Source organism: Crassostrea angulata, chromosome 9 (genome assembly GCF_025612915.1).
Source record: "Crassostrea angulata isolate pt1a10 chromosome 9, ASM2561291v2, whole genome shotgun sequence".
Taxonomy (NCBI): domain Eukaryota; kingdom Metazoa; phylum Mollusca; class Bivalvia; order Ostreida; family Ostreidae; genus Magallana; species Magallana angulata.
This window is the reverse complement of record NC_069119.1, coordinates 25,521,196-25,547,901: the sequence shown is the minus strand read 5'-3', so window position 1 is coordinate 25,547,901 and position 26,706 is coordinate 25,521,196. Positions and strand designations below refer to the sequence as shown.

The 26,706-nt window shown below is 34.3% G+C and overlaps 1 protein-coding gene across 3 annotated transcripts; it reads right to left on the bottom strand.

Moving 5' to 3' along the window:
- Positions 1 to 25,885, bottom strand: LOC128163075 (calcitonin gene-related peptide type 1 receptor-like). 3 transcript variants are annotated; one of them, XM_052826546.1, is made up of 13 exons: positions 25,582 to 25,885; positions 19,891 to 20,599; positions 11,173 to 11,286; positions 8,502 to 8,611; positions 7,700 to 7,800; positions 7,138 to 7,264; positions 5,796 to 5,949; positions 4,952 to 5,018; positions 4,237 to 4,300; positions 3,712 to 3,791; positions 2,037 to 2,193; positions 1,497 to 1,617; positions 1 to 880 (listed from the first exon to the last, which is right to left on the bottom strand). In XM_052826546.1, the coding sequence occupies exons 2-13, from the start codon at positions 19,988 to 19,990 to the stop codon at positions 843 to 845; spliced, it is 1,233 nt and encodes a 410-aa protein (XP_052682506.1). In that variant the 5' UTR covers positions 19,991 to 20,599; positions 25,582 to 25,885; the 3' UTR covers positions 1 to 842. The 3 variants fall into 3 exon arrangements, with proteins under 3 accessions (XP_052682506.1, XP_052682504.1, XP_052682505.1); XM_052826544.1 differs by having other exon boundaries at positions 1,576 to 1,617; positions 25,582 to 25,884; XM_052826545.1 differs by having other exon boundaries at positions 1,576 to 1,617; positions 2,037 to 2,175; positions 25,582 to 25,884.
- Positions 25,886 to 26,706: the final 821 nt, after the last annotated feature.

The following is a 26,706-nucleotide window of genomic DNA, read 5'->3' as shown; positions in this document are numbered from 1 at the left end:
CAATAAATCAAAAACATCAAAATTATACGAACAAGAATGGCGATCATGATGCAAATATTTGTAATACATTCTTCATTGGACATGATAAGAAATTATATATTTCATCCTTTCGACTGTCGTTTTAAAATCTCGTACATGCAAAAAGTACGTTTACTTATTTGCGAGATGTAGCGTTCATCGGGATTTTCTATCAGGCCCTCTGCGTTGTGTGTAGCAAGGTACATGTACATGTAAGTAATGGACACACAGTCGTAATGTAGACATGCTATTGAATCACGTATGCATTACAAAGCATCAGAATCTCCCAAATCCAGCTATAGTTTAAATTTTCACCAGGCAAGATCATTCATCGTCACAGCCAGACATATTGTACAAATCTAAACGTATGTGCTTCCAACATTTTTAAAAACCCACTTAACTCTGTCCTCAGATCAATTTCTTTGAAGAAAAGTATATACATTTGAGGCCAAAACTTCGACTTGAAGCCGCGTATTCATTCGCTTGCGGAAAGATAGAGACGGCGAAGCTTGGACGTATATATTTCCAAAAGTGCTAAACAATCTATGTTAGTGTCAATAAACAGAGAACACAAAGTGATATAAACGCAGATCTGGTTTCAAATTGGTTAAATCGAGTTTTTTTTCTGTAGACAGAGAACGGTGAAACACAAACAAGAAGATGTATAATAACAGTTTCTCAGCACTAATGCCTTCTGCAGAATGTCAGACTGACGTCAGAAGATTTACGTCACAGACGTCTGCACCTGTGACATTGGGTCAACAATCGTGTATTGTGTGGCTGAAGTAGACTGCGCGCGCTTACGTTTCCCCGGTAACATGGCGTTATGTTGATTCCATTTTCGTTTTAGTAGTGAAAGAACCTAGAAATTAGAGCAATAAAAATCGATAACCAAAACTTCAAAACTATGCGTAAAATGACTTAGAATAAATGTATTTGAATTACAGGTAAAATAAATTATTGTAAAACGATTCTCAATTCTTCATATCATAATGGTTGATATGACCTGAATTTTTTAATTATTACTTTTTTCTCTTAAATTTCAGTGCAGCAAACATTTCAACACCACCAAACGATATTTAACTCTCTAGTCTACAAAAATGCATGCAAAACGTCCGTGCAATGTTGATATGGTTGTATTCCAATTTTACTCGGCAGCAAATATGGACACTTCACAAATATAACAACAACAATAGTAACCTTCACCGCAATAATCAAATCAATACAACGCTTCACCATTCCTACTGTGACATACAAAATGAAAGCACTTCTTTAACGCGGATTAAATATAGGATGTCCAATACAAATCGTGGAAAAACATTACGTAGTGATGACGTCAACAAATTTGATTAGTATAACGAGGAGTGGATATTACAATATTCAAAAACAAACCATGTGCTTATGAGTTAATAGATCAATGTGAGAGACACGCTTAACCACGACATCACGTTCTTGTGTGTGAATAAACATTTATTCACCTGCGCGTTTTGACAATAATCGGCTCATTCGAAACGAACTTATGGTCGAGAGTTGATACGAGTTCTTTAACTTACGCACCTCTCCATTGCAAAAACAGTACATTATGGATACAAAAGCACCCTGAAAGTAAAAAGAAAACCAGGTCATGGTGGAAACAAAAAGTAAAACAAAATCACACACACACTGAACTTGTACAATGTTTTACTCTATTACAGAAAAGAGAAAAACAAGAAACCAAAATAATTAAAGATTGAATAAGTTTTTAAACGCTAATCAATTAAAAAAAATCATTCTAGGAATCTTAATATTGTAAAACCTCACACACAATTCCGAGAATACCAGTTTTTATTATTATTTTATTAAGCTATTAAAAGCATTTTACCGTGTTTCAAAACAATTTTTATTTTATTTTTACATGCTGTGTGCATGCAGTGCGTTTCTCCAAACATTCCCTCTCATATTACTCACTCGTTACCTCTCTGAATCATTGCAATGAATATTATTAACTTAACCACAATCTACACTGCGTTTATTATTACCTGTAAAGGAACAAATATCGCCAATACATATTGGTATATTGTCGACAATGTCGAATCTTTGTCCTCTGGGCGCTTGATGAATATGAGAAACTGTAGGCCGAGCAGAGGAATCAAAATGGCCGTAGCTCGGACGGCCTTCCTGTGGATAGAGATGAAACTGTGTGCAAATTAAAACGATCCTCAAAAAGGAGGCACGAGAACTGAATTTTCAAATCAGTGTGTCGTCAATTACGAAGTTAAGACACTGGAATTCAATCATCTGAGGCTACAGGGTGCTTCAAATAGTTTAAGATTTACTCTTAAAATGTTACATGTACAATGTTTGTTCGAAACTTTTAAATTTGTTTTTAACAGTCGAAGATGCAAAATGGTCGAATATCACCAACGGGCTTGGCTAAAACAATAACTTGAAGAAAAAACCCAAATAATAAACAATAAGCTAATAAAAGTAACATTAACAAACAATGCTATTACAATAACCATAAGAGATAAAACTAGAGGTTTTTTTTAAGTATAAACGGGCATAAAAAACCCATTAATAAAAACAAAAGCCGTTCAAAGTTGAAGGTCCCACATTTAAACACCGAATTGATAGAGCCCGAAGTAATATGCTCCTTATAGATATTACCAGAATCCAGGATAATAACTTTTTTATATGATAGTAAATACTTGTAGTGTAATGTCTCCCCCTAAAAACGGAATATTTACCCTTCTTTCTGACATCTAATCACCGCGGAGTAATTTCAGCAATTTCCCCGCATTGTAAAAAGACATTAGTATCTCCTTAAGGCATGCGGAATATGAAGACAATAACCAGGAATTTTCATCTTAATGGGACAGAACGGCAATTGTTTGGATCGATAACCCGTTAAGGTCTCATTAATGGCTTCAATTAATTGCCAACTCGTAAAATGTATTAAAGTAATGGTCGTCATTTTTGAACAGGTGTTTCCCTGACAATGATTGAACTATTTGTTTGTCAGTTTTTTTTTAGATTATTGCAGTGTTTAAGATGAGATATCGCGCGTTAGTTCAACAACGTTAAATGAAACATTTTTAACAATCAAGTTATGAGTTCAACTCCATGAAAAATTACGATAGCAAATTTAATTTGGGAGATAATTTTTATTTCGTCTTACTTGTGGTGTGTTTCGGTAGCTGACAAAGTCTTTACAAAATGTCTTTACATTGTTCATGTATCTCAAATATCAAAGAATATCTAACAAACTTCGAGAGATCATAATATACACTTAGAGTAATAGCCAGTAAAAATCAAACTATAATTAAGTAAAGAAAAATGCAATGTACTGTACACAGGGTTATTTTCACCCCGTGTTATTTTCGCCCTTCTTCATTTGCAAACGGTTTCACCCCGTCTTGAATTCGCCCAGATATTGGTGTGTTTAAAGAAAATTAATCTGAGATACTGGCAATCGCCCATTCTTAACATTCGCCCGCTGACAACGAGGGCGAAAGGGGCGAAAATATTTTCCTGTATACAGTAATAAAACTTGATAATTTTTCATATTCTCCAATAATATCTTCATACATAGCTCTTCTTCTCGAGGAGATAAATACAGTTATAAAATGACCACGATCATAAAGCCTCTTTAAGGAAAGTTGGAAAACATGAGGAATAAACATAATACTGTGCACGGTGTATTCTGATATTTACCTGGTCTGGGCGACTTCCGGTATCTGTCTGAGTTTTGTGATGAGCAGCCTCATTATGTTCACGACAAACACAACGTTTATCTAAAAAGTCAAAATTTCAAAAAGTCAAATGTTTCCCTTATATAATTTCAACAGTCGCCTTGTATATATAACATCGTCGCCTTGTATGATATGACATCGTATAACAATCCGAACTGCAATTTCTATGACACAACATGACTGTATCTAAAACTGCAGTGATTCTTTTTGTAGCATACATAAACTTTTTTTTAATATTTTGTAAGTGTAACATTATTGTTGTGAAAAACATCAAAAGGCCCTGGCCCCGGGGCCATAAAACTTAGACGAGTTCACTTCTTTAATCTCAGTATCAATTTTCCACTATTTATTAATTTTCTTTTGTAAAAGTGAGACTGAGATCAAAAGTTAGCTCGCCTAAGTTTAATGGTCCTGGGGCATGATGTTAATTAACTATACAAATGTTGACAAGAAGGGATACACTTAGACATTGAATCCCTTTACTTACCGCCATGGATAGGACCACGGGGGCGTACATTATCCACAGAAAACTGCTCTCGCTGCTCCAACACCTGATGGCAAAGGGTGGAAGGAGACAAATCAAATTAATTCAATTTATTGTGCAAGATATTACAACATCGTGTGGCATGCAATTCATTTCACATTTAATATATTACTTCTATATTACATATAGCGCAATATTGCGACTATCCATAGGGAATTTGGTGGGAGTTGTGAATTACACGGATTTAGTGGTTTTGGGTTCATTCATCATACACAATAGGAGAATGACATTCAACTTATTATTTATAATTGTTTTACAGCAAATCGAAAGGATACAAATCATGGCAAAATGCCCATGGGCCTTAACGGTCACCTGAGTTTATTTTCATAGAAAAATCATTGATTTCGAATATCCATATGAACGTGTACATGTTCAAGTGGAATTTAATATGCATGGATAAAACCCCCCACCAAAAACACGTATACATATCGTTCAGATGGCAAATCATAGAGATAATTTCACAATGCAAGAAGCAATATCGGTGGGGAGGGGGGGGGTACTTATCGTAAATGGCCAAGACATTGAGTAGGAGGCTACAAATAATAAGTTTAAAAGATTTTGACACATACACGTCACACAAAAATCACCCCATTCCTTTTTGTATTAAAGAAAGGATTTGTATCCCCGCATACTGTAAAGTTAATGTGAGATAACATACGCTATGATATTGTCCTTCAGTGATGCTCTGACCGCACCGTAGATAATTGTTAACGGAACCGGAACTCCTGCAAAATATAAACACAGAAAGGGGTAAACTCAAGGAGGATGCGAGGTCTTGTCGTAAGATCCATCTGAAATTAAGGTGGTATGGGACATTTCCCTGTCGTGACGTGCTATTTATCGAAATAATCAAAATAAATCAAGTGTAATTTCATAAATAGTTTGTTTCTCAAAGTCATTACCAAACAGCGTAGAGCAGTGGATTTAGAGGGTTCACTATGAATCTGTAAGTCATGAGTTTGAATCCCGCTTGGGATTTTAAAATTTTTAACTTTCCAAAAAGATATTTTTGTTCTATATCTGAAATTCTAAAACTGTGAAAGTATTTTAATTATAATATACTTAATTCACATGAATATCGGCAAATGTCCCATACAACCCTGACTTAAATGAACTTTCTGGTCATAATACATCATTTGTTTAAAAAAAAAATCAAAAGTAAATCTGTAAACTAGGTCTTTTTTTGAATTAATTACAACGCTCTCCAGCGGGATGAAAATGACATTAAAATTGTGAGTACTGCGAATGAAGAATACAATTCACGTGCACTTTGCTCAATGGTGACCTGATAATAGTGATAAGATCATATGATTGTGGACAGATAAAGAGAAAATTGCATCAATTGCAACAGTACGCAACGTGCAAAACATGTTCTACATTTCTGCAATATAATGTAGGATGTTGAACTTGCCAATTATCGAATTGCATAGAATTGTATCATACATTCAACAGTACACCAACATCAGTGATTGGCAGAACTATCAAAATATGATTCCGCTTACCCCAACCAATTATGAGACATGCGATAATGACAGACTTTCCGGAAGTGAATGCGCTCATCATCACCGTGTGGAGATATAGTCCCTCGCAGAACATCCAGGCAAAGTTGCAGACGATCGCGTATTGTGTGATGACGTGAAGAAATTGACACCAGTCCTGTGGAATAGATCATTCTCCATCAAATAAACGAAATCCTTATATATATTTTAAAAAAAAGTACAAAAAAAAAAACATGTGGAGACAGAAATTTATTGGCCTGTTTAATGAGATAGTGCAAACTTTGGATTACTAATTAGTCAATCATTACACATGGGCTATGGTCTTATCCAGAAAATGTCATTTTGTTACAACATATGAAAATAGTAAGTTAATACTCTACAGGGATTAACGCAATGTTATTGAGTAAAAATCGTCATTTCATGGAATATTTAGTTACTTTTTAATGATTTGTCTTTCTCTTTTGCCATTGTGGTAAAAACCAATTCGTTTCTCAGACGGGCATGAGAGAGAGAGAGAGAGAGAGAGAGAGAGAGAGAGAGAGAGAGAGAGAGAGAGAGAGAGCACCAGACTGAACTCAATCTAGAAGCATTCTTAATCAGTTATCAAATATGCACAGAAAAAATAAGCTGCTTCTGCTAAGTAGAGCAATTTCTCTAGGATCTTGGATACAAGCACAACAAGAGATCAACCTTGAAGAGATAAAGACATTCATTTAGTTACTGTTTTTTTTTTGTTCTATGATGTTTCTTTGCCCGATTCCTGTCAAAATGCGTGTCTGTCTTATAGAGATTAACACAGTGTGGTTGGGATCATTGAAGGGTGATCGAAGGAAGAAGCATGAGAGAGCTGAAATGCATGCTTTTTGTAAAGACAATTGCAACAGACATGAATAAATGGTGATTTTTAAAACATATTATCTGAGAGTAATACATCATATGAACTGCACACACACATCATAATATTTAAAAAGATATATCATATCTTTTTAGTTTGCTGACGATTGTTGACACGGATCATGCTCAGATTTATCTTTTTAATGTAATCGCGGGGCGGAGGGGGCGGGTCACAATGTCCTGTCCCCGTCTCCTACCATGTGAATTTCAGACGCACTAAAGCAAGCAGTAAAATCACAAAAAGTAGACCTCATCCATTTTTGAAAGAAGGGCCCCTCCCCCCGCGGAAATATTAGAAGAACCACGCCTTCGCTGAACATCTATATATATTAGATACATGCTGAAAACTTAGAATAACTGCTTATACAGTTCAATGTAAATCTTTGTTGTTACATGTAACCGTGCTGTCCCAAGAAGTGCATAGCGTTGACCAAAGAAGGCATAAACTCACCGGGTTGTGTAGAACGACGTCTTCCGCAAAATGAATGACCGACAGGTACACCAGGTAAAATAAGTCGGTCAACAGGTAGGAAATGAACAGGTTTTTGTGGATGGTGATTCTGTCACATCGAAGTTGTCTGAAGGAAAATCCGGAATATCATTATAGTTGCAATGACTCAAAACCAAGATGTATACATCTGGTTCTGTTAAAAATATATTTGTGAAAGTTTTATATTTTGTTTAGATTTTTTTTTTTTTTTTACAAAATAATTTTTCATTCCTACGAATCAGATTTAAGACAAATGAAGATAACCGACAAAAATATGAAAGTTTGCATACTAGTGTATTTCAGATTCATTTTGCCTTTAGCTTTAAAAGCTTTATTTTTAGTTTGCGAAGGTATTTTGGTAGGAATGATAGATTTGTACAATTAAATTTGAAATTTTTACAACCGTTTGGTTCTTTTTTGTGTGCATTCTTCAAAGATTTAGAACGTGCATCAGAAGCCAACACAGACATTTTTTCATGCAGATCGCAGTGTCAGCATAATTATTAAATTTCGGTGCACGTACCTGAATTTGAAAAATATGACAAGCGATATGGAGATCATGACGAATGAAAGACAGAACAGCGCTATGGTGACGTAGATGTGAATTACGTCTTTGTCCATTTCCTGCATGAAAAAAGAAATGAATATGATAAATAGATAGATAGCAAGCTCAGTTTTCTTTTTCAATATATTGTTAACTGAAAAGCTTTAAGTCTAGATCTGTTTTCGATACTATATACTAGAATATATACCGCTTGTCGGAATGGACCGAGACGTAAGTCGTTGCAATTATACGAATTACTTGTAATAAACATATGTTCGGGCTAAAACTAGCAATATTTTCTAGACAAAAGAATTTCAATATTTTTTTGTAAATGCTATGCATGTATTATCAGACGAGTATATTTTGCAGAAAAAAATTTAACATGAAGCACCTTTTAATTATAAATTTTCCTTGGCATTTCAATAAAAAGTTCTACTTTCAAGTATTGCAATGGGAATTAACTCAATTATTTGAAGACACATTAACCTTAACCTGTTTTGAAAAGTATTCCATTGGGAGTAAGCTTCTTTATCAGAAGACCCCTTCAGCTTAATTAACCTGTTTCATTTATTAAAACTAAGCTCGCTAATTAGAAATCTTATTTACCAAAAAATGTTTCATTTATTCCAATTTAGAGTTTGCTCCCTTTTCAGAAGACACATCCACAGGCACCTTTACCTGTTTTATCTATTCCTATGGGAGTTAGGTCCCTTATAAGACGACCCATCCACCTTAAACTTTTCTGGGATTTCAATTACATGTATCTACAGTCACCTAGTACCTTGATAGCGTTTTCGAAGTTCAGGCACGCGGAGTAATCTGCATATTCCCGCCCCGTCGCTGGATTTACGTTCCACGTGCCGTTTTCCCGACAGTCAAAGGTGGCGTTCTCTGTTAATACAAGAACATGAAAACTGAATTGACACAAGCGTAAAAACCCGGCTGCAAAACAATTAAAACATATTAAAAAAATTATCAATACATTGCTGTTTAAAGGGCATGGTCACGATTTTTGTCAAATTCTACTTTTCTGTTTTTATTGTTTACGATAGTTTAGGAATGCATTTCTAATGATCAAATGAGATTTGAGAGTCAGTCGTAGATTTATAAGCAAGATACATGGCTCACAATTCTTTGTCATGTAAACAAGGCTCAAGCCCTGTTTTTGTTTAAATAGGCTCAATATACTCGTAAAAACACTTTCCCAAGCTGATTTGTCTATCTTCTTATTCAATTTAAGCATGAATAAACAATTTCTAACGTTTAACACATTCATGTTAGGTAAAACTGGAATTTTCACTTCAGCATTCAAAATGTAAACTCTTTTGTTTACATAGCAACGAAAATTAAGCTCTTTAACTTGTTTATAACTCACCGAATCACACTCATATTTTGGTTGCCTATTTAAAATGCCTAACTTGAGCATTGTAAATATTGTCTTATAGAAATGGCTTGATATTATTTAGTGTTAAAAGGACATGGTCACGATTTTATTCCAAAATCATTTTTCATATTCTAATATTTACAATGCTCAAGTTAGGCATTTTAAATAGGCAACCAAAATCTGGTTGTGATTCGGTGAGTTATAAACAAGTTAAAGAGCTTAATTTTACAAATTAAAATTGATTAATCCAAAAGTTAGGCCAGCAAAACATTAGCCAGATAAGAGATTTTCTCTTTGCCTAGTCACAGAACCACTTTTGACCAAACTTGGTAAAGCATCCTTGGTATTCGACTGAAGGTCACGGTGTTTTCAATCGTCTTTTGCATAAGAATTAAGATACACATATATATAGCCAGTAACATCATCAAAGTGAATGCCTCTACTTGTATATATTTAGCCTTCTTATATACAGGTAGTTGATTTAATTTAAGCTAAAAGTTTTTTTTTTTTTAAACCACGACCAAGAAAGGGGTCCCAATGGTGAACAGCAATAAACGAAATTTTGTACCGTACAATTCTGAAAAAAAAATACGACAATGATTTCTGAAATTAACATTCAGGAAACCAGTCCTAATTGGATTAATCATAATGTAATTTTGTATTTTATCTAATCTTTGTGTTTTCAAGGTGAATTTTCTAACAGAAAAATTTTAGAAAAGTAAAAAAAAAAAAAAGTTCGACGGAATGGAGAGATCACGGTTAGAACAGGATTCAGTTGACAATCAAATCAGATTACAGACGACAAACAGATGAGCGATAGAATAAGAGGCCGTCAGTTTATCTAATAAACAGAAGATAAACGTGTCGACTAGTTCCCCCCATTCCCTATTGCTGCTACTAGATAGAGGCGGGAAATGCATGCATGCGTCGGAATCTTTTGTATCTCGAATCTCGTGTTATGTTTCCATTCATGTTTTATTAGCGTTTTACAACTTTTTGAGTGAATTGCTCAATTTCGCTCACTGAAAGAGATCCTATCATGTATTATAATGGACGGTCTCTCTGCGCTTTTATTTTCTATATGTTCTATGTGCTTGAAACTCGCATTGGCACGCCATATAGAAAACAACGCGAATTATACGGATATAGAAAACCGTAATTGATTTAGTGAATACACTAAACATTTTGTAACGTTTTTCCGCATAAATTGCGTTTATTGACATCCTCTAACATAATATCTCTTGTTAGCAATGATTTACGACCGAGGAACTTAGTGAATAATTCTTTGTGAGGTTTAATTTATTTTCATTTTTGGTATTCATTGCATGTTTTTTTTTCCTAACGCGGATGAATACTTCTTTTACAAGTAGATCACATAAAAAAAAAAATTGTAAAAATAATGTTGTAGAAAAACGTTGATATTCTTTCGTGCTTTTTGTTCCTTCGATTTAGCATGCAGACAAGCCAAACATGAAATAAATGTAAAAAAAAAAAAAATTGTGAAATGCATGGTAATTCAAGAGCGAGTATAGAGAAAAGACGATTGTTTAAAAAAAAACCACTTTGTTGAGTTTGAAGAATATGAAATTATCTGACTAAATCAAAATTGTCAGTTTAAGTGTGAGTTAAGGTATAAAAAGGTATAAGAGAGAGCAGCGATTTGTAAAAAAAAATATCGGAGTGAGGTCGAAAAAAAATATTTAAGAGCTTTGAAATTATGAAAATAATTGTAAATTTCCCTTTATAAAAAAGAAAATTTTGGTTAAAAAAGTTAAAGTTGTCTGTGTGGTTCACTAATTCACTAAAAATCATTAAAGGTTGAAATGACGATTTTTAAAATAAAATCAATCGTGGCATCTTTATGTCTTTGTGTGTGTGTGCGCATGGGGTGGGTGGGGGAGGGTTGATCTGCTTCTCTTGAGCTGCCAATTTCCGAAAAATGTTCAATATACTCATATCAATGGTTTAATCTTAATAATAGATAAAATTTATGTATATATGTATGATTTTAGTAAATGTTTATTGAATAGTTTTATTTTGAAAAAAAAAAATCTGAATAATAACTCACGAAAAAAGTCAAAACCAGGTATTTCCGGACAGGGTATGGTGGCCCTGGTTCCTGCTTCCGTGTAATTCCAGCATCCCATGAAATGGTCGAGTTTGGGGGTGCAGTAAGACTTCCCTGTACGAACGAGAACCAGGAAGTGATCAGAATATCTATCAATGTAAAAATGTGGTTGATGGCAAATACCGGAACATAGCGAATTCATTTAAAAAAGAAGGCTGCAAAGTCACCAAAATAATTACCCATCAGATATACCTTAAAATTTTAGACACGATTTTTTAAGTCTTGAATTTTTATTCAGCCAAAAAAAAAAAAAAAACCAGAGCAGTCAAATAATTTAACTTTAAAATTTTAATTTTTACCTGTACACAAAACTTTTCTTTTCAAGGAGGTTATTTTAGTCTGAAATGGCCACAACCATCCTCCCCTTTTAAAAATTCAATTTAGTTCTCTCATTATATTGTCTTTTACTAATTAAGAATTCCTAATTTTCAATGAGTTCACGACTAATGATAAGGAATCGTTAATAAGTAAAAGATAATATTAAAAGATCTTGTAAAAAAAATTCATGTATGTCATTGCTTAAAAATATGAATTAAATTTAAAATTCATTATAAAAAAGATTTATGGAAAATTTTGGGATTTTTTTTCATGATTTATTTTGCAATGTAGAAAAGTAAAACCTTGGGTTTTATATGCATGTAATTTTTTTTAATTACTACGTGCAAAGGTGTGCTGTATCTTAGCTTGCTGATTGAAAAAGGGTGGGTTATCTAAATTTTATTTTTTTCTCAATCACAGTTTTTTAATGTTTCGGAGCAATTGGGCATAATTTATGTTATGTTATAGCTGGTCGTTCACGAGAGATAGAATTTCAAAATATATGAAAATCTAAGCTTTCAGTACAGAAAAAATGGTTGGAATCTGTTTCCGCAGGCAAAGGAATAAAAACAATATCAGTTGAAAATATACAAGATCAATTGTACAAAAAAATACCATGTTTTTACGAATGTGAAGGAATTCGTTCAATGAAACAAGGAAAGTTTGTTGGCATCATTTACTTTTCTTTAATCTTATACTAAAAACCTCAATTACGGAATTTTCTGAAAGAAATCTTGAATACTTGGTCTATGTTTGATATGACACATGTATATCTGGTATATTACATAACTGCAATAAAAATGTCCTCGGGTTTAAACTGGATTTTAAAAAAAAATGGGAACACTGGACCGCCTAAGTTTTCAAAAATGTTAGGGAAAAAGAATTTAATCATCTCTTAATCATTCGATTACTTTAGAAACATAAAAATTGTAATAGGTTATCAGAAAATAACTTCAGTCGAAACTGAGAATGATATATAAGGAAAATGCAAAGAAGATTTACATTCCGACCGATTTTTTAAACGGAAAATTGGTTGCCTTTAAAATTCCACCATTTTTTCATCGCTCGTAATAGAATACTGATGTGTTGTAAATTTTGACTCCACGGGAGGAAAACAGAGCGGGCAATTACTTCAGAATTCACCACAGCGTGGGTCCCCCATCTGGAAAGAAAGGGGGGTTAAGAAGGTCGAGTGTGTTTTTATGCTGTAAACAATTATACGGAACCAACCAAAAAGAATGGCTGAAGAAACTAGACAACAATGGGGATTGAGGAGGTTAGCAGGTGCGCTATGCTGTAGACTGCACATACTACACTCAATGTATATTCTATGTGCGCTATGCTGTAGACTGCATAATGCTATATTCAATGAATTGTATATTCTATTAATGCAGATCATAAATCTTCTTGTTGCATGCTTTTCAATAAAAATAACTGGTTGATTAATTAAATTTTTATTCATTTTCATTGTACTGCTATTGGACCAATTCTGTCCAAATGACGCACTAGTTTTTGGCCAATGCAGTGCAAACGACACAATTTGAGAGCACGCAAATTTTATTGGCAGAGAAATTGGTAGATTAATTTTTCTATTTCAAGAGAATATAACTATTATTTTTTTTTTTGGTTGGCTAAATCAATTTAGAATGAATTTGCCAAACACACCAACAAACCTAGTATACAATCAAGTCTTTTTAACGTTTAATTGTCTGTACACGATTAACTCTGTTGTGATGTATTCGTTTCATACGAACCATGGTTAAACAAGATGTACGATATCGAATTCGTTTTTTGTTTTTTGTTTTTTACAAGAAATGGGATAATTACAACAAATGTAGTGCCATCAAATGTTTTACTACACATAAATGTAAGAAGTAAGGGTATTTATAAGTAACAACTTCCTTACAAATGCTTCAGTGACAAGGAACAAATGCTGGATTTAGAAAAAAATGACTAAGTTTTGAATGCTAAATTAATAAAATGTGTATATGTACGTAATTATCTTTTGCAACATATAATTATACAGGTGTACGTAAATTTTGATACCTTAATTACATGCATTTGAAGACATAATTACAATATAAAGTACCCTTAAAAGCGTTTTAAAAGATTTATCGTTATTTCATTGTATAGTCAATAAGAAAGACTTTATTACAGATTTTCTAATATAATTGCGTATTGCAATATACATTAATCAAGGTAGGCTCATCCATGTTCAGTGTTGTCCTCAGTTGATCTATGACCAATATGGGAAGAGACGATACTCTACCCAACAGAGAGTGCAAATAGGTCACTTTCTAATAAAGATTCGATTTGCAGAGAAGACAGATGCATTAAGGAGATTGCAAGGTCCCGATTTCATTAATGACTTTGCGTTGTTAACGGAAATGATTTTAGTCGTTTACTAATACCATGTGACCTGAAAATTAGACTGTGATCAAGCCATACGAAAGTTGTTGATGACGCGCGAAAATAATTCAACGTAAAAATTAATGTGCTCATGAATAAGCAAGGAAAATAATCCTATTGTTTACTGTTGAACTATAATTTTGAGTTGAGGAGGCTAGCTTATCGATATCATTTATAATAATTTTCTATCTCCAGACAAAGAAGAATTCGACGAATAAAGTTAAAGCTAAATATATAAATATATGATATGAATTGCTGCAAGTGCATTTTTTGGAGACATTTCGCTGATATTGCTTTAAAACATGGCAAAATTTGACCAAAATTGACCTTTCTTTCAAAATAGCAAAATGTTCCAGCTCTAATTACCGGGAAAAAAGATCCAGATATTGAAAATGGTGGGAAATCAAAGTTTTTCATAATATTAAAAAATGCACTACAAATGCACTTTTGCAAAAGGGTCATCCAATCAAACAGAATAGAACTACAGTGTATCGCTACGTCTTTGTCTTTGAAGCAGGTACACATGCATTGAGAAGTTGGATTCAGAAGCATATTAGTCCCCCCCCCCTCCCCCCACGGATTAGGAATTTCGTGATTTTGGGAAAAAAAGTTTGTTGGTAAAGAAGTTTTTTTTTTATGGAAGTATAGGCATATCCCCCCCCCCCCCCCCGGATTAGGATTTCCATGATTTTGGGAATTACTTTTTTTCTCAATATTTCTGAGGATTAGTCTAGCCCCCCACTTTCAATTTGCTTCCGACGCCAGTGACATGTAAATATATTTTACCTCAGTGGCATCGGAAGCAAATTGAAAGTAGGTGGTAGACTTATCAAAAATCTTGACAAGCAAAAAAAAAAAAAGTTTTTGGTTACGGTTAGGAATAACTTTGCAAAAAAGCCCCCTTAGCCCCCCCCCCCCCCCCCCCGGTTCTGACGCCTAGGGACCTTGAAGTTGTTTGGACCACGATCAGATAACGTTGGGTCACGCTGAACCAGAGAGTCTCCAACTATTTACCTAAACACAGCTGTGACTTTCATAAAATCGGAAGAAAAAAAAACACGAAGAGCAGCGCGTGTATTCCATCCTTCTTCTGTTATATACCTTATCCTCGTCCTTTGATGGCAAACTAACCACAGCTGGTACGGGCACAATAGGGGATTAACTGAGAACTAGCGAGAAATTAAAAGAAAAAGTTATGTTAATTTACCAGATGCTGTCAGCGCCTAATCCGATTAAAAGTGAAGCGATCAGCCACTGTTATAAAGCGCTCATCGACTGCTGGTGATGAAATTACAAAAAAAAAAATGTTATAAAGAGGGAGCAGGACTACTGCAGAAAATCGCTTACAGTGAAAGAGAAGATAGCATGTTCTTTAAAACTCATATAATTTAAAATTACCTATAACAGTTTAAGATTGTTTTTAATTCTTTGAAATCAATTTTATTTTTTTTTTAAACTGTTGCTTGTGTTGAGGTGGTGGTGGTGGTGGGGGGTGGGTGGGTTAGTTGTTGCTTTGTTTTGTTTTATTATTTATTTTTTTGGGGGGGTGGGGAAGAATGGGGGGAAAGGTTTTGGGGGATGGGCAGAGGAAAGAGGGTTAACTGGGAGTTGGTTGTTAATATTACCTTGTAGGCTGAAAACTTTCAAAGCAAGATTCATATTGACAAAAAAAAAATATTTATATATAGATAATTTACTAACGGTAAAAAAAAGTTTGTTGAAAAAAAAACCTAGAAGCGCATCTTGTCACTGAGTTGATATGATGCTGATCTTAAAGTGCAGGGAACACACATGGTTTGTGTTTCATGTTTTAAAAGAGTTCTTTGTGATGGGCCGCCTATCTCTTTTACTTCTTTACCTCTTCTTTATTTATATTTCAAACGTGAAAGAATCCAGACCCTCCAGTAAACCGTATTAAATTCGTTTTTTGAAACTATATTTTGTTGAGTAATCGGAAACGACGAAAAAAGTGTTTCTGCCTGGTGAAGGGGGGGGGGGGGGTGTTGTTAGATTTCATCAGTGCACAGATAAAAATAAATTAACTCCCATTCATAAGGTCAAGACCCAACATAAGAAATAAGAGAGTGAAAACTTCAATACAATTAAAAAAAAAACCAAACCAAAAGAATCTTGACCAGATGTTCTTTATACCGCAATAATTGGGCCACTCATTTTGACCTTGTTGAAGATTCAAAAACCCAGTAAATTGCTCGTTCAGATCCGGCGATTCAAGCATCATTGCATTAAAAGCTTATTTAAAGAAAAAAAAATCATGATGGTATTTTTTATTTATTTCAGAAAACATAAAAAGGGGCCCTTAGACCTCTTTTCATTCCAGGAATATGTCCAATCTGTTGTTGTTACAGAATACGTTCTCTCCTTGAACCATTAAAGTTAGATGCGGACAATTAAGAAATTCTGAAATAATAGCTTTATCAGTGAACAAGAAAGGGGAATTCTTTCTTTATGAACTAGTTTTTTACCCCCCGGAGAATTCCTCTCAAAGTAACTCTATTAGTTACTGTGGACTTGCCAGGTGAGTTTTTTGTCTAATTTTTTTTTTTCATTTCGCTTGGAACGCAAAACGGAAAACACGTGAACTATTTGAAAGTCATGCATACGTGGGGTATGAATAAACTTACCTTGAACATATGGTGACCGGGCCTGTCAAAAATCGCGTTTGAAGTCATTTACTTTGTTTATTTCAAAGATGTAAGATTGCTGCATGGCTGTGGCCATTTAAAGGCTAAATATACCTCCTTTTGACGAAGAGCTCTGTATAACGATATTTGAAACCGCTCAAATTATAACCCCCCCCCCCCTTCGAAAAAACTGTTGTTGTTTTTTTTGCTGAGTTAGAGTTTATAAGCTGTTTATGACCACAGTTGTAATATCTTTAAAAGTTTAAGGTCAGACGACACGTTCCTCAATTTTATATAACCTTTTCTAGGAATTGTAATTGATTTACTATTCTACTTGCAAATATAATTTTTGAAACCCATTTCGGTGAAAAACCGGATTAATATTTTGATCGGAACTCTTTATTATGAGGAGATACAAACTGATCAAGGTACGTGTCGTCTGACCTTAAGGTAGATCTGATGGGTAATTTGTTGACCACCCCCCTCCCCCCCCCCCCCCCCCCCCAGCTTCATAAATGTGAAAATCAATATGCATGTACATGTGTATCGTCCCTCAAAGAAAAGAAGATGGAATGTCTTTCACCCTTTTCTGCCTCCTCTTGAGAAATAGCACCCTAGATTACTTCTGTAAATCATTAATTTCATAAATTGTTTCAAACAGAGTTATAAGTCGCAGGATTTAGCAACCTGATACTGCCGCGCTTGATATATAAAAAATTCTGGGGATCGTATCCAATGCCCATTTGATAGATATAATTATTATTTTTACCAGGATCAAAACGACATGGCGGTATCCAACACAACCCACTTTATATATTAAGATAATGAGAAAGAAATGTTAAACAGTTCAAATAGTGCGGATTCTTTTGTTAATTCTACTAGCTAGAGGTCGGAACAGATTACAAATAAGAAACAGGTCGGGTCAAAATATTGGGAGCATTTGTACATACACCGAGAGCAGTCAATATCCGATTTCAATTAACGTGTGCCTCTATTTCCAGAATACGACTTAGAATGAGATGAAATTCGCTGAAACAATGTAAACCGTATCAGATTTCGGACATACGTGTACATGTACACTTTTCAAATGCCTGTGTCAGACTGCATGTACATGTATAGGTTTATTTATACACAAGACGACACGACATTTATACACAAGACGACACGATATTTTAATATAAATACTTTATCATGCAGATTTTTAATTTACTTTATTCTATCAATCTGGAAAATATAATAATTATTGCGTGCATACAGCAAGTACTAAAGGGAGGTTTTACTTCCACACAAGTTGCGGGTTTCACTTCCGCTTAGATTCGCGGCGGAAGGAGATTTCACTTCCTCTCCTAAAGCCGCAGCGAAAGGATTTGATCCGAGTGTCATAATAAAGAAGGTAGTTTATTTTTATTAATTAATTATCGACCAACACGTTCTATCCAAGTCCATCAATAAATCTCTTCATCCATGTTAGAAAATGACATAATATTCAAAAGTATTGAAAACCAAATTCGTTCAAGCTGCACATTGCTTGTATATTTTAATATTCATTTACTAGTATCTTAATTGAAATCGTATGCATTCTGTCGAAATGCGTTTTTATGTAAATCCAGGTCATTCCAAGATATCGCTGTATTCTGAAATCGAACCCTCAGACGACTATGAAAGAAACCGAAATTGAACGATGACATGTCATATTCTAGCAACTTGATAATCCGTAAAAGTTTGAAAATAATGCTACTAGTATTTAAAGCATGAACTTTTGCGTCCAAAAATTTCACATTTCTATCTGAAGCAGAGAGTGGGAGATTTTTTTTTAAAACCGTTTTGATGGACGACGAAATGTACAACAAATGGAGAAAAAAAAATATCAATGGTCTCGAAAGCTTGCTTTTTGTCCAGTAGTTATTAAAAAATATGTTCGTTGGTAAATTGATCTCCAGAAGGAAAGCTATGTTAACGGTTAAATGTCGTAATAATTTTAGTTGTTCCTCTCTTTATGGACAGCTGATGATATATATTGTGGAAATCGTTCTCAAGAGGGCTGGATGGTCATGGCCATTTTTAGACTTTATCTATCTCCTTGAGAAGGAGCTCTCTCTCTCTCTCTCTCTCTCTCTCTCTCTCTCTCTCTCTCTCTCTCTCTCTCTCTCTCTCTCTCTCTCTCTCTCTCTCTAGAAAAATATTCAAATTTCAAACATAAAATATTTGATTTTTTTTTAATTTTACTTTTTAATAGAAAAGTTTATGGCTAAAGAAATCACCTCTTTAGATTTTAAGGTATATCTGATGGCTAATATATTCACCATTCGGTCTCATTACCAGAAGGATGTATGATATGTACATGTTCCAAAGCCTCATATCCTTATACTTTTAGCAATATCATACAGAACCTGCTCCGAAATTATACGATATTTTATACTTGTCAGTACTTATAATTCGCCAAACTTTAAAAATCTATCATCTGTTTGGGGATTTTCAGAAACATAACAGATCTCAGTTGTCAAACAAAATCACGTAGATTTTTCAATTGAAAAGATCAGAAGTTCAGAATTATCATTACATCTCTGACTGTATGAAGAGTTTTGAAGGCTAAAGGTCATGTTTCGAGCATTGTACATGTACCCATAAATTAAACCGAAAAAAATCAGTAATGATCTTTTTTTTCTAGATTTAAGAAATTATATTGTAAACTTGTAAAGGAACGATAAACAATTATAATATTTTCATATATACAATATATATGTTCACAAGAGGTTTTAATACCTTAATAATGAACAAAGCGGTCCAACAATTTTAAAAAGAAGGCTGAATAGTAGTTTACATTTTTAGACTATATTAATCTTCTTTAGAAGAAAAGCTTTGTATAAAAATGTAGGAAAATATTCAAACTTTAAGGGCTTAAATAATGTATTTGATTTTTTCTGAATCTAATAGTTATAGACAAGAAAAAAATCATAATTTAAAACTTTAAGGTAGACCTCATGGTTAATTTGATGACCAAACAACCTCCCTAAGGTACAATCTAGTTTAAGACAAGTAAAAATTCATAATTTAAACTTTAATGTAGACCCGATGGTTAATTTGCTAATCATACGCCCTTCTTAAGGTTAATCTGATGGTTGATTTGCTAATCATACACCCTTCTTAAGGTAGAACTGATGGTTGATTTGCTAACCATCCAGACTCCTTAAGGTTGATCTGATGGTTGGTTTGCTAACCATACAGCCTCCTTAAATACTGATGATTTGGTGACATGATAAGGAGTATACAAAGAAACCTTTGTACTTACCATCGGCCGGTGCAGGTTGGGATAAAACCCGGGCTTTACATTCCGCTTCTAACATTGCAAAATATTGTCTGATATATTCGTTTTCAGTCATAAACTCCATCTCTAACGTCGAGTTAATTTAGCACTCTCCAAACCAAAAATGATAAAATGCTCTCCTCCAAGAATGTATATATATCCCTCTTTCTGGAAATCAAAAAATGTTGCCAAAATGACAATATCCTTTCGTTAAAAATAAAACTAATGATTTATTGCTAATCATGTGTCAAAATCACTTGGTGCTGACTTTCAAATTATGATTTTCATTTTTCTGTCGTTTTTTGGAAGTTTACTGCTAAATCTCTCGCGGAACATTCTAGCTGGATATGTTCCTAACATTAATAAGGTTTTCAATTTCAGAAGTCGGGAGTTATCAATTTCCTCTGGGTTTGTTATCCTGGAAGTATTTGGTGTTAGAAATATCGGAAATCACATCGGCTTCTTCGCTCACAGTCTGTCTCCAGCTTAGAAGAGATTGTTGTGTGCTCGAGCAAGCACCAGCGGTTAAATACTAAGCGCTCTCTCTTCCGCTCGCTGGATCAGTATCACATCGTCCGGAATACGATCGCTTGTCGGTTGTCGTAAACAGGAATACGATCGGCTGTCACAAACTTCCGGTTCCAATTTAAGATATTAATTGGTTTCGGGATAATCAGATTTATTTTTTATTCGCCTGAAATAAAAAGAAGATATATCACTGAGTTAATCCCAGAAAGAGTTGTGAACTGTCGACTGCATTCATGTCGAATTTCAATGTGTAATGGAAGCGAAAAAGTTAATATTTAGCCAGAAATGTTGTGTAAAGGTGATTATACAAACATACTTTGTTCGACGCTGATAAATTAGTGGTTTTTATTTAGACGATAAATTAAATAAAAGCTATGAAAGTCTTTAAACTTGACGCGTTCTTAATTAACTTCAAGTACCCGTATGTTTTTAGTACTAGCTTAGTATTGTTACAGCTAACTCAATATTGACTGTCCCCATACTTGAATGCACATACGATGACTGTGTATTTGTCCTCTGATGTACGATAAGAATTTTGTTCTTAAATGACTAAACGGTTGACCTGTCTGGGACATTTTTCCCCACTTAGCCGCATGTACATGAAACGCGATATTGATTAATTTATTAGATTGTATGTCTGCTGTTTTCACCCCTTTGCTGAACAGTGCATCAATTGTAGTAGTAGATTACATGTGATCAATTTTCAGGAAAACCTATACAAAGTCAAGGCTATATATCAGTCTGGCATTCTAGCCGGGCTTTAGCTAGAGGACTTTGATTTAAGTTCATGTGAATAGTTAATTATTTTGGGGGCGGATTAATTGTTTTCCGTTGGTTTTTTTGTTTGTTTTGTATTTTTGGGGTTGTTTTTTGCTCGAAGGGGGGGGGGGGGGGTGTCGAATTGTATTTAAAAAAAAACTATGGGTCTGGTGGTTTTCTTGGGATCGGAAGCCCCTGACTCAGGCAATTCATTTAGCTCTCTCTCTCTCTCTCTCTCTCTCTCTCTCTCTCTCTCTCTCTCTCTCTCTCTCTCATTTTAAAGAGGATAAAACTCTCTCTCTCTCTCTCTCTCTCTCTCTCTCTGATTTTAAGGAGGATAAAAAAAATCTTTAAAAAATCTGCGCTCGACCGAAGATGTAGAAGGACATATTCAAGATGCAGGGTGACATGAAGCAATAGATTTTGATTGATATTGACAAAGTGGGGAGCCCGCGTGCTATATAGTGATGCATGAAAAAATAAATGAAAAGTCGATCATCCTAAGCTTTTGTTTAACGGAAATCTGGATCTGCATAAATTTTGAATTGACGTTTAGGAGGAAAGATCGTTAACATGGTTTGAACATCTTTGTCGCGGGATTGGATTTTTTCACACGTTAACTTATATTTGAGTACTAGTAATTGATTTTAACGAAAAAAATATACATGTATATCAAGATAAAGAATCATTGAACATTAAGATTATTAATCAAACTCCGCTCTGCTCTAATATTATAAGATCTTTAATTCCATTCGTCACAATCTTAACTACACATAACGGTAGGTCCACAAACAATTCTTAATTGACAGAGTAATATAATTTCAATCCATTATTTTACCCGATTGCAAAGATACCAGTTCTATAGTTATACTAAACAAACAAGGAAAGGGACAATGCAACTACAGTGGTTTCATCAATATTCGTTGAATACCAATTTTCGTTGATTTCGTTGTTAAGTTTATCCTTGAAATTAAATATTCTTTGAACTGCAATTTCTACTAATATTTTGCATTGATAGGGTCATTGGCCATGAATTTACGTATGCTTGAAACTTTATCCACGAAAATTGATACCCTTGAATATTAATGAAACTACAGTATTTGCAAGTTGTATGTCTTTGGTCTGTGACAACCCACGTTCAGGTAGAAGTGGGGGTGGAGGGTCGGAGAGGGGAAACAAGTACTATCAAAATGTTCATGAAATGCCCGGATCTAGAGAGGATTTAAGAAGTAAAGACCCCCCCCCCCCCCCAAAAAAAAAAAAGAAAAGAAATAAGAAATTCAAATTTATTTAAATCACATTATAAAATTACCAAATATATGCCTTGGACACCCCCCTCCCCCCCGGGGCAAACTCAAATAACCGTCGGACTCCTCCCTCTGGAAACAATTTCTGGATCCGCGCATTCATGTAGGGATTGAACTATTTTGAAAATTAACGGTTGCTTATTGAATTTTCACCATGCGCCGAATATTTAAAAAGATACTCTCAACCTGAATTTTAGATTTAATATCAAACTTATTTTTTACGTTTATGTACAACTGACAGACCTTAAACCCCCTACATGTATATTCGCCCCTTTTTCAGGAAATAATGATCTTTCATGGACCACAGACCCCTGTCCCACCCCCACCCCGTCCCACAGGTCAGGGTTTCTGACGATGCTATATAATTAAAAGTTGTTGTATTGATAGGAAATAAAAAATTGAATGATTATATTGATATTTAATAAATAATAAAATGTATTTGAAAACATCATTTCAAAAGGTATTAATTAAATTAAATCTAAAGTCTATAAGTTGATTATTATACAAATTCCCGTTTCGCACACATATTTGTATGCAAAACGAGAACAAATCAAACAAAATATAAAGTGTCAAAATGCTGTAATGATATTAATGGTCGTTATATTTACTTTGCATTCACAATATTTCATACACGGACCATGTACTCGTGTGTTTCGTTCCTGGCATCAAAGCACATGAAAAACATAATATTTTAAAACACACAAATAAATGTAGCTAGCTAGCCCTTTTTCTAATTCGCTTTTATTGAAACATGCTTGCAGCGCTCTATTTTTTTTTTTTGGCATGAAATGTTGATTTGTTTCTCTTTTTGTCGTTTTTATTGAACATGCAGGCAATTGTTCATGAAAACTGCACATTAAATGACTGAGATTGTCATTGCATTTTTAGTTTCTCTGTTTCGTTGGGTTTTTTTTTTCTGTTTGCTACTTTAAATAATCAAAACTTCTTTCAATATTCTACTACTCTTGGACAATACATGTACATCTAGATTTAACTTCATATTATGTAAATAGAAACACCTGCTTGCAATAGAACCTCCCTTACGGACAACGATTACTCAGAATGGAAAAAAATCCCCTGATGATAATGAGAAACCATCTATTGTATGTAACAGACCTTTTATTGTAGTGTTATTTTTTACTTTCAAAAAGTAGGTCCAATGACCTACTTTTAGAGTTAAAGCTTAAGGTCACAAGCAATGTTAAAGGTCATATTCCAAATAAGAATGTCAAGGTCAGGGTTTTGTAAGTAAAAGTTCAAGGTCAAAGTTAAGGCTAAAGGTCTAATGCATGTCTGGGACGTACATAATTTTAAAAGCTATATGTCGCTGTGATAAGATTTAAAACAACATTTAGGTTTTTTCCTAATATTACTATATTTCACGTCATTTTCGTAAAGTGTGCATATTTTTCTATTGTTAGGCAACAAGCTAGCAACGTCACATGTTATTTCTATAGCGCAGTTTTTTAGTGCGCCCAATTTTTTTGAGCTACAACGAGCAAGTCTGAGCTATTTTTACGCAAACCCACCCACCCACACCAGTTGTATTACTGCAAACATACCTTGTTTTTAGCAATTATGGGAGGTTACTTTTTCACATGTACTACATGTATGTTCTTTGTGTTTATTTGCGAATTGTATATTGAGCATTGCAAAAATAAAATTTTGTAGGCCAAGGATACTCCTGTTTATTTGAAGTAAGGTACATGTACATCTGTACTAACTGATGTGCATGTTAGATGTGTGTTAAAGGAAATGCATCAGGTTAAACGAAACACATTACTCTTTAATGACATTATTCTGATTTCAAACAAGTACAATGTACAATGCATCGTTTTATTCATTTTGTACTTTTTCACTCGTTTTTTTTTTTTTTTGCGAGCTAATAATTGTTGCTAATATTAGCAATTATTTAATATGGTATTACATGTCCAAGATTAATTTCGCTTTTAATCTACACTAATTAATTATTGATTTTATATGATAAAGTAAATTTCTAATAAACTGATGGTATTATATTGTTTGAGTGGGTGGGTAGGTGTGTGTGTGTGTGTGGAGGGGGGTGGGATGGCGGATGGGGTGGCCGGGTGGTGGTTTAAAGTTAATCATGAGAAAAACAGTGTCTGTACAATCACAACCAAATCTAATGAAATTTACCTTCAATATGGCTTATACACACGCCATGATCACTAAATATTCCACCCTTTATGAGTGAGAAAAAAAGTCACTTGCATTCAAGGACCGAAAATAGGACGTTAAATTCATTCTATTATGAATTCATTTTTTTTTTACATAAATCATTTCTACTATGTAATGTTTGTGTCTTTCCCATAAATATCAGTTCAACAAAACCGGAAACACTCCACTCATATCAAATTTGGATTTCAGAAGTGCTTTTTAATTTTCGAAATAGGATGTCTTATGGGAATACTGGTCACAAAATTGTATCACGGTTCCCTCTTTAAAATTGCTGTGCAATTGTGTGTGATAAACGGTATTAAAAAGTACATTACATACGGCCTGGCATTTGCTATATTGTCTTGCATTTAGCTTTACACTGAGAGAGAGAGAGAGAGAGAGAGAGAGAGAGAGAGAGAGAGAGAGAGAGAGAGAGAGAGAGAGAGAGAGAGAGAGAGAGAGAGAGAGAATCTCCTCCCTACTAAGCTGAGTTTTTTCAAAGCCGCCTGCGCTCTTGAACAAGTCCATAAGTTAATTCGTTTCTTAGTTGGATATCAGAATTTGTTAATTGAATTGTCAATTTCATTAACAAGCATGGCGAACAGGATAATTACGGGAAACATATCTCCGCACTTAAACCCAATCCACCCCGGTGGTGAAGTGATGAATATTTTCTTAATTTTTAGTATAATGAAAATATGAGGTAAAGTTAATATCAAGCCCGGAGACAGAGGCACCATCAAGCTGTTTAAAAGCAATTGCGGAATAAAATGAAATCATCTTATTCGCCCCATGATACAGAGGATATTATCTCAAGTTCCAAATCTTGAATGAGCTTGATGGGCGATTAAAAATAAAATAAAAATTATTATTATAATGATAATCATAAAAGATTTAGACATACCAGGTTGTTTCCGAATACGTCACTAATCCGTCACAATAATTCAAAATCTTGGAAAAAGTACGGAATTTAATTTGAAAAACAAAAGGTTTACAAACAGTAAGACTCAACTCTGCCAGCGCGCTATAAGCTAGCCAGCTCTGGTATCGCGGCTCCGTCACACGAAAAGATACCAGTGAACACTTGGAATGGAGAGCTGATTTGCGAGTTTGGTATACACCAGTACAAGATCAATTACAATTAAGAAACGATTTCCTCACATCATTTTCGCATAGACCGCATCAGCGCGATAAGTTGGGTCCTCAATTTATAATAATCTGAACTCTTGATTACATCCAACGCCGCAGTGTTGAGGATGCTGCAGTGTGCATGCACGGATCGGTCAGAGCCTCAGATTCCTGTCGGATCAATTGTATTCTGATTTTAGAGTTTGATTAATGACTGGAGTCGCGGATATATTCTCGCGTGAAGCTGTTTATTAAAACCTTCAGTAGTTTATTTGGACTAATAAGACGAACGGGATATGTAGAGATTCCCGTAGGATTTAGAATGTACTGTACGGGGTACCGAAATGCATTCTCCGTTGCTATGTACCCGAGACATGAAATTCATGTCTAGATCACATCAGGTAAACATCACCGCTGCTATTTTATATACCCAATCAAGTTAAGATTAACGAAACATTGTTAACCTATAACCCCGTTCCCATTTAAAAAAAAAAAAACTTTCCTCACCAAAACACAAAGAAACATTTTTAAAAAGAAAAAAAAATCAAAGTCTAAATATAATGAGCACGGATTTACAAGAACCATTATCTGTACGGGTGCAGCACATTCATGAATGAAAAATGAACGGTTTCTTTTGTTTGTGTGGAAAATGTTATATCACAATAACTCAATAAGATAATAGTTCCGACATTATGATTAGTCCCTTATAGTTGTCATGAATTGAAAAAGAATCTCTCTCTCTCTCTCTCTCTCTCTCTCTCTCTCTCTCTCTCTCTCTCTCTCTCTCTGAGAGACTCTTCTACAAAGAGACGGAGAGATGAGAAAAAATGCCTTTTGAGACTCTAATGATATCAAACCATTTCATTATAAATATATAAGTATACCCTCGAGACTCCGTGAA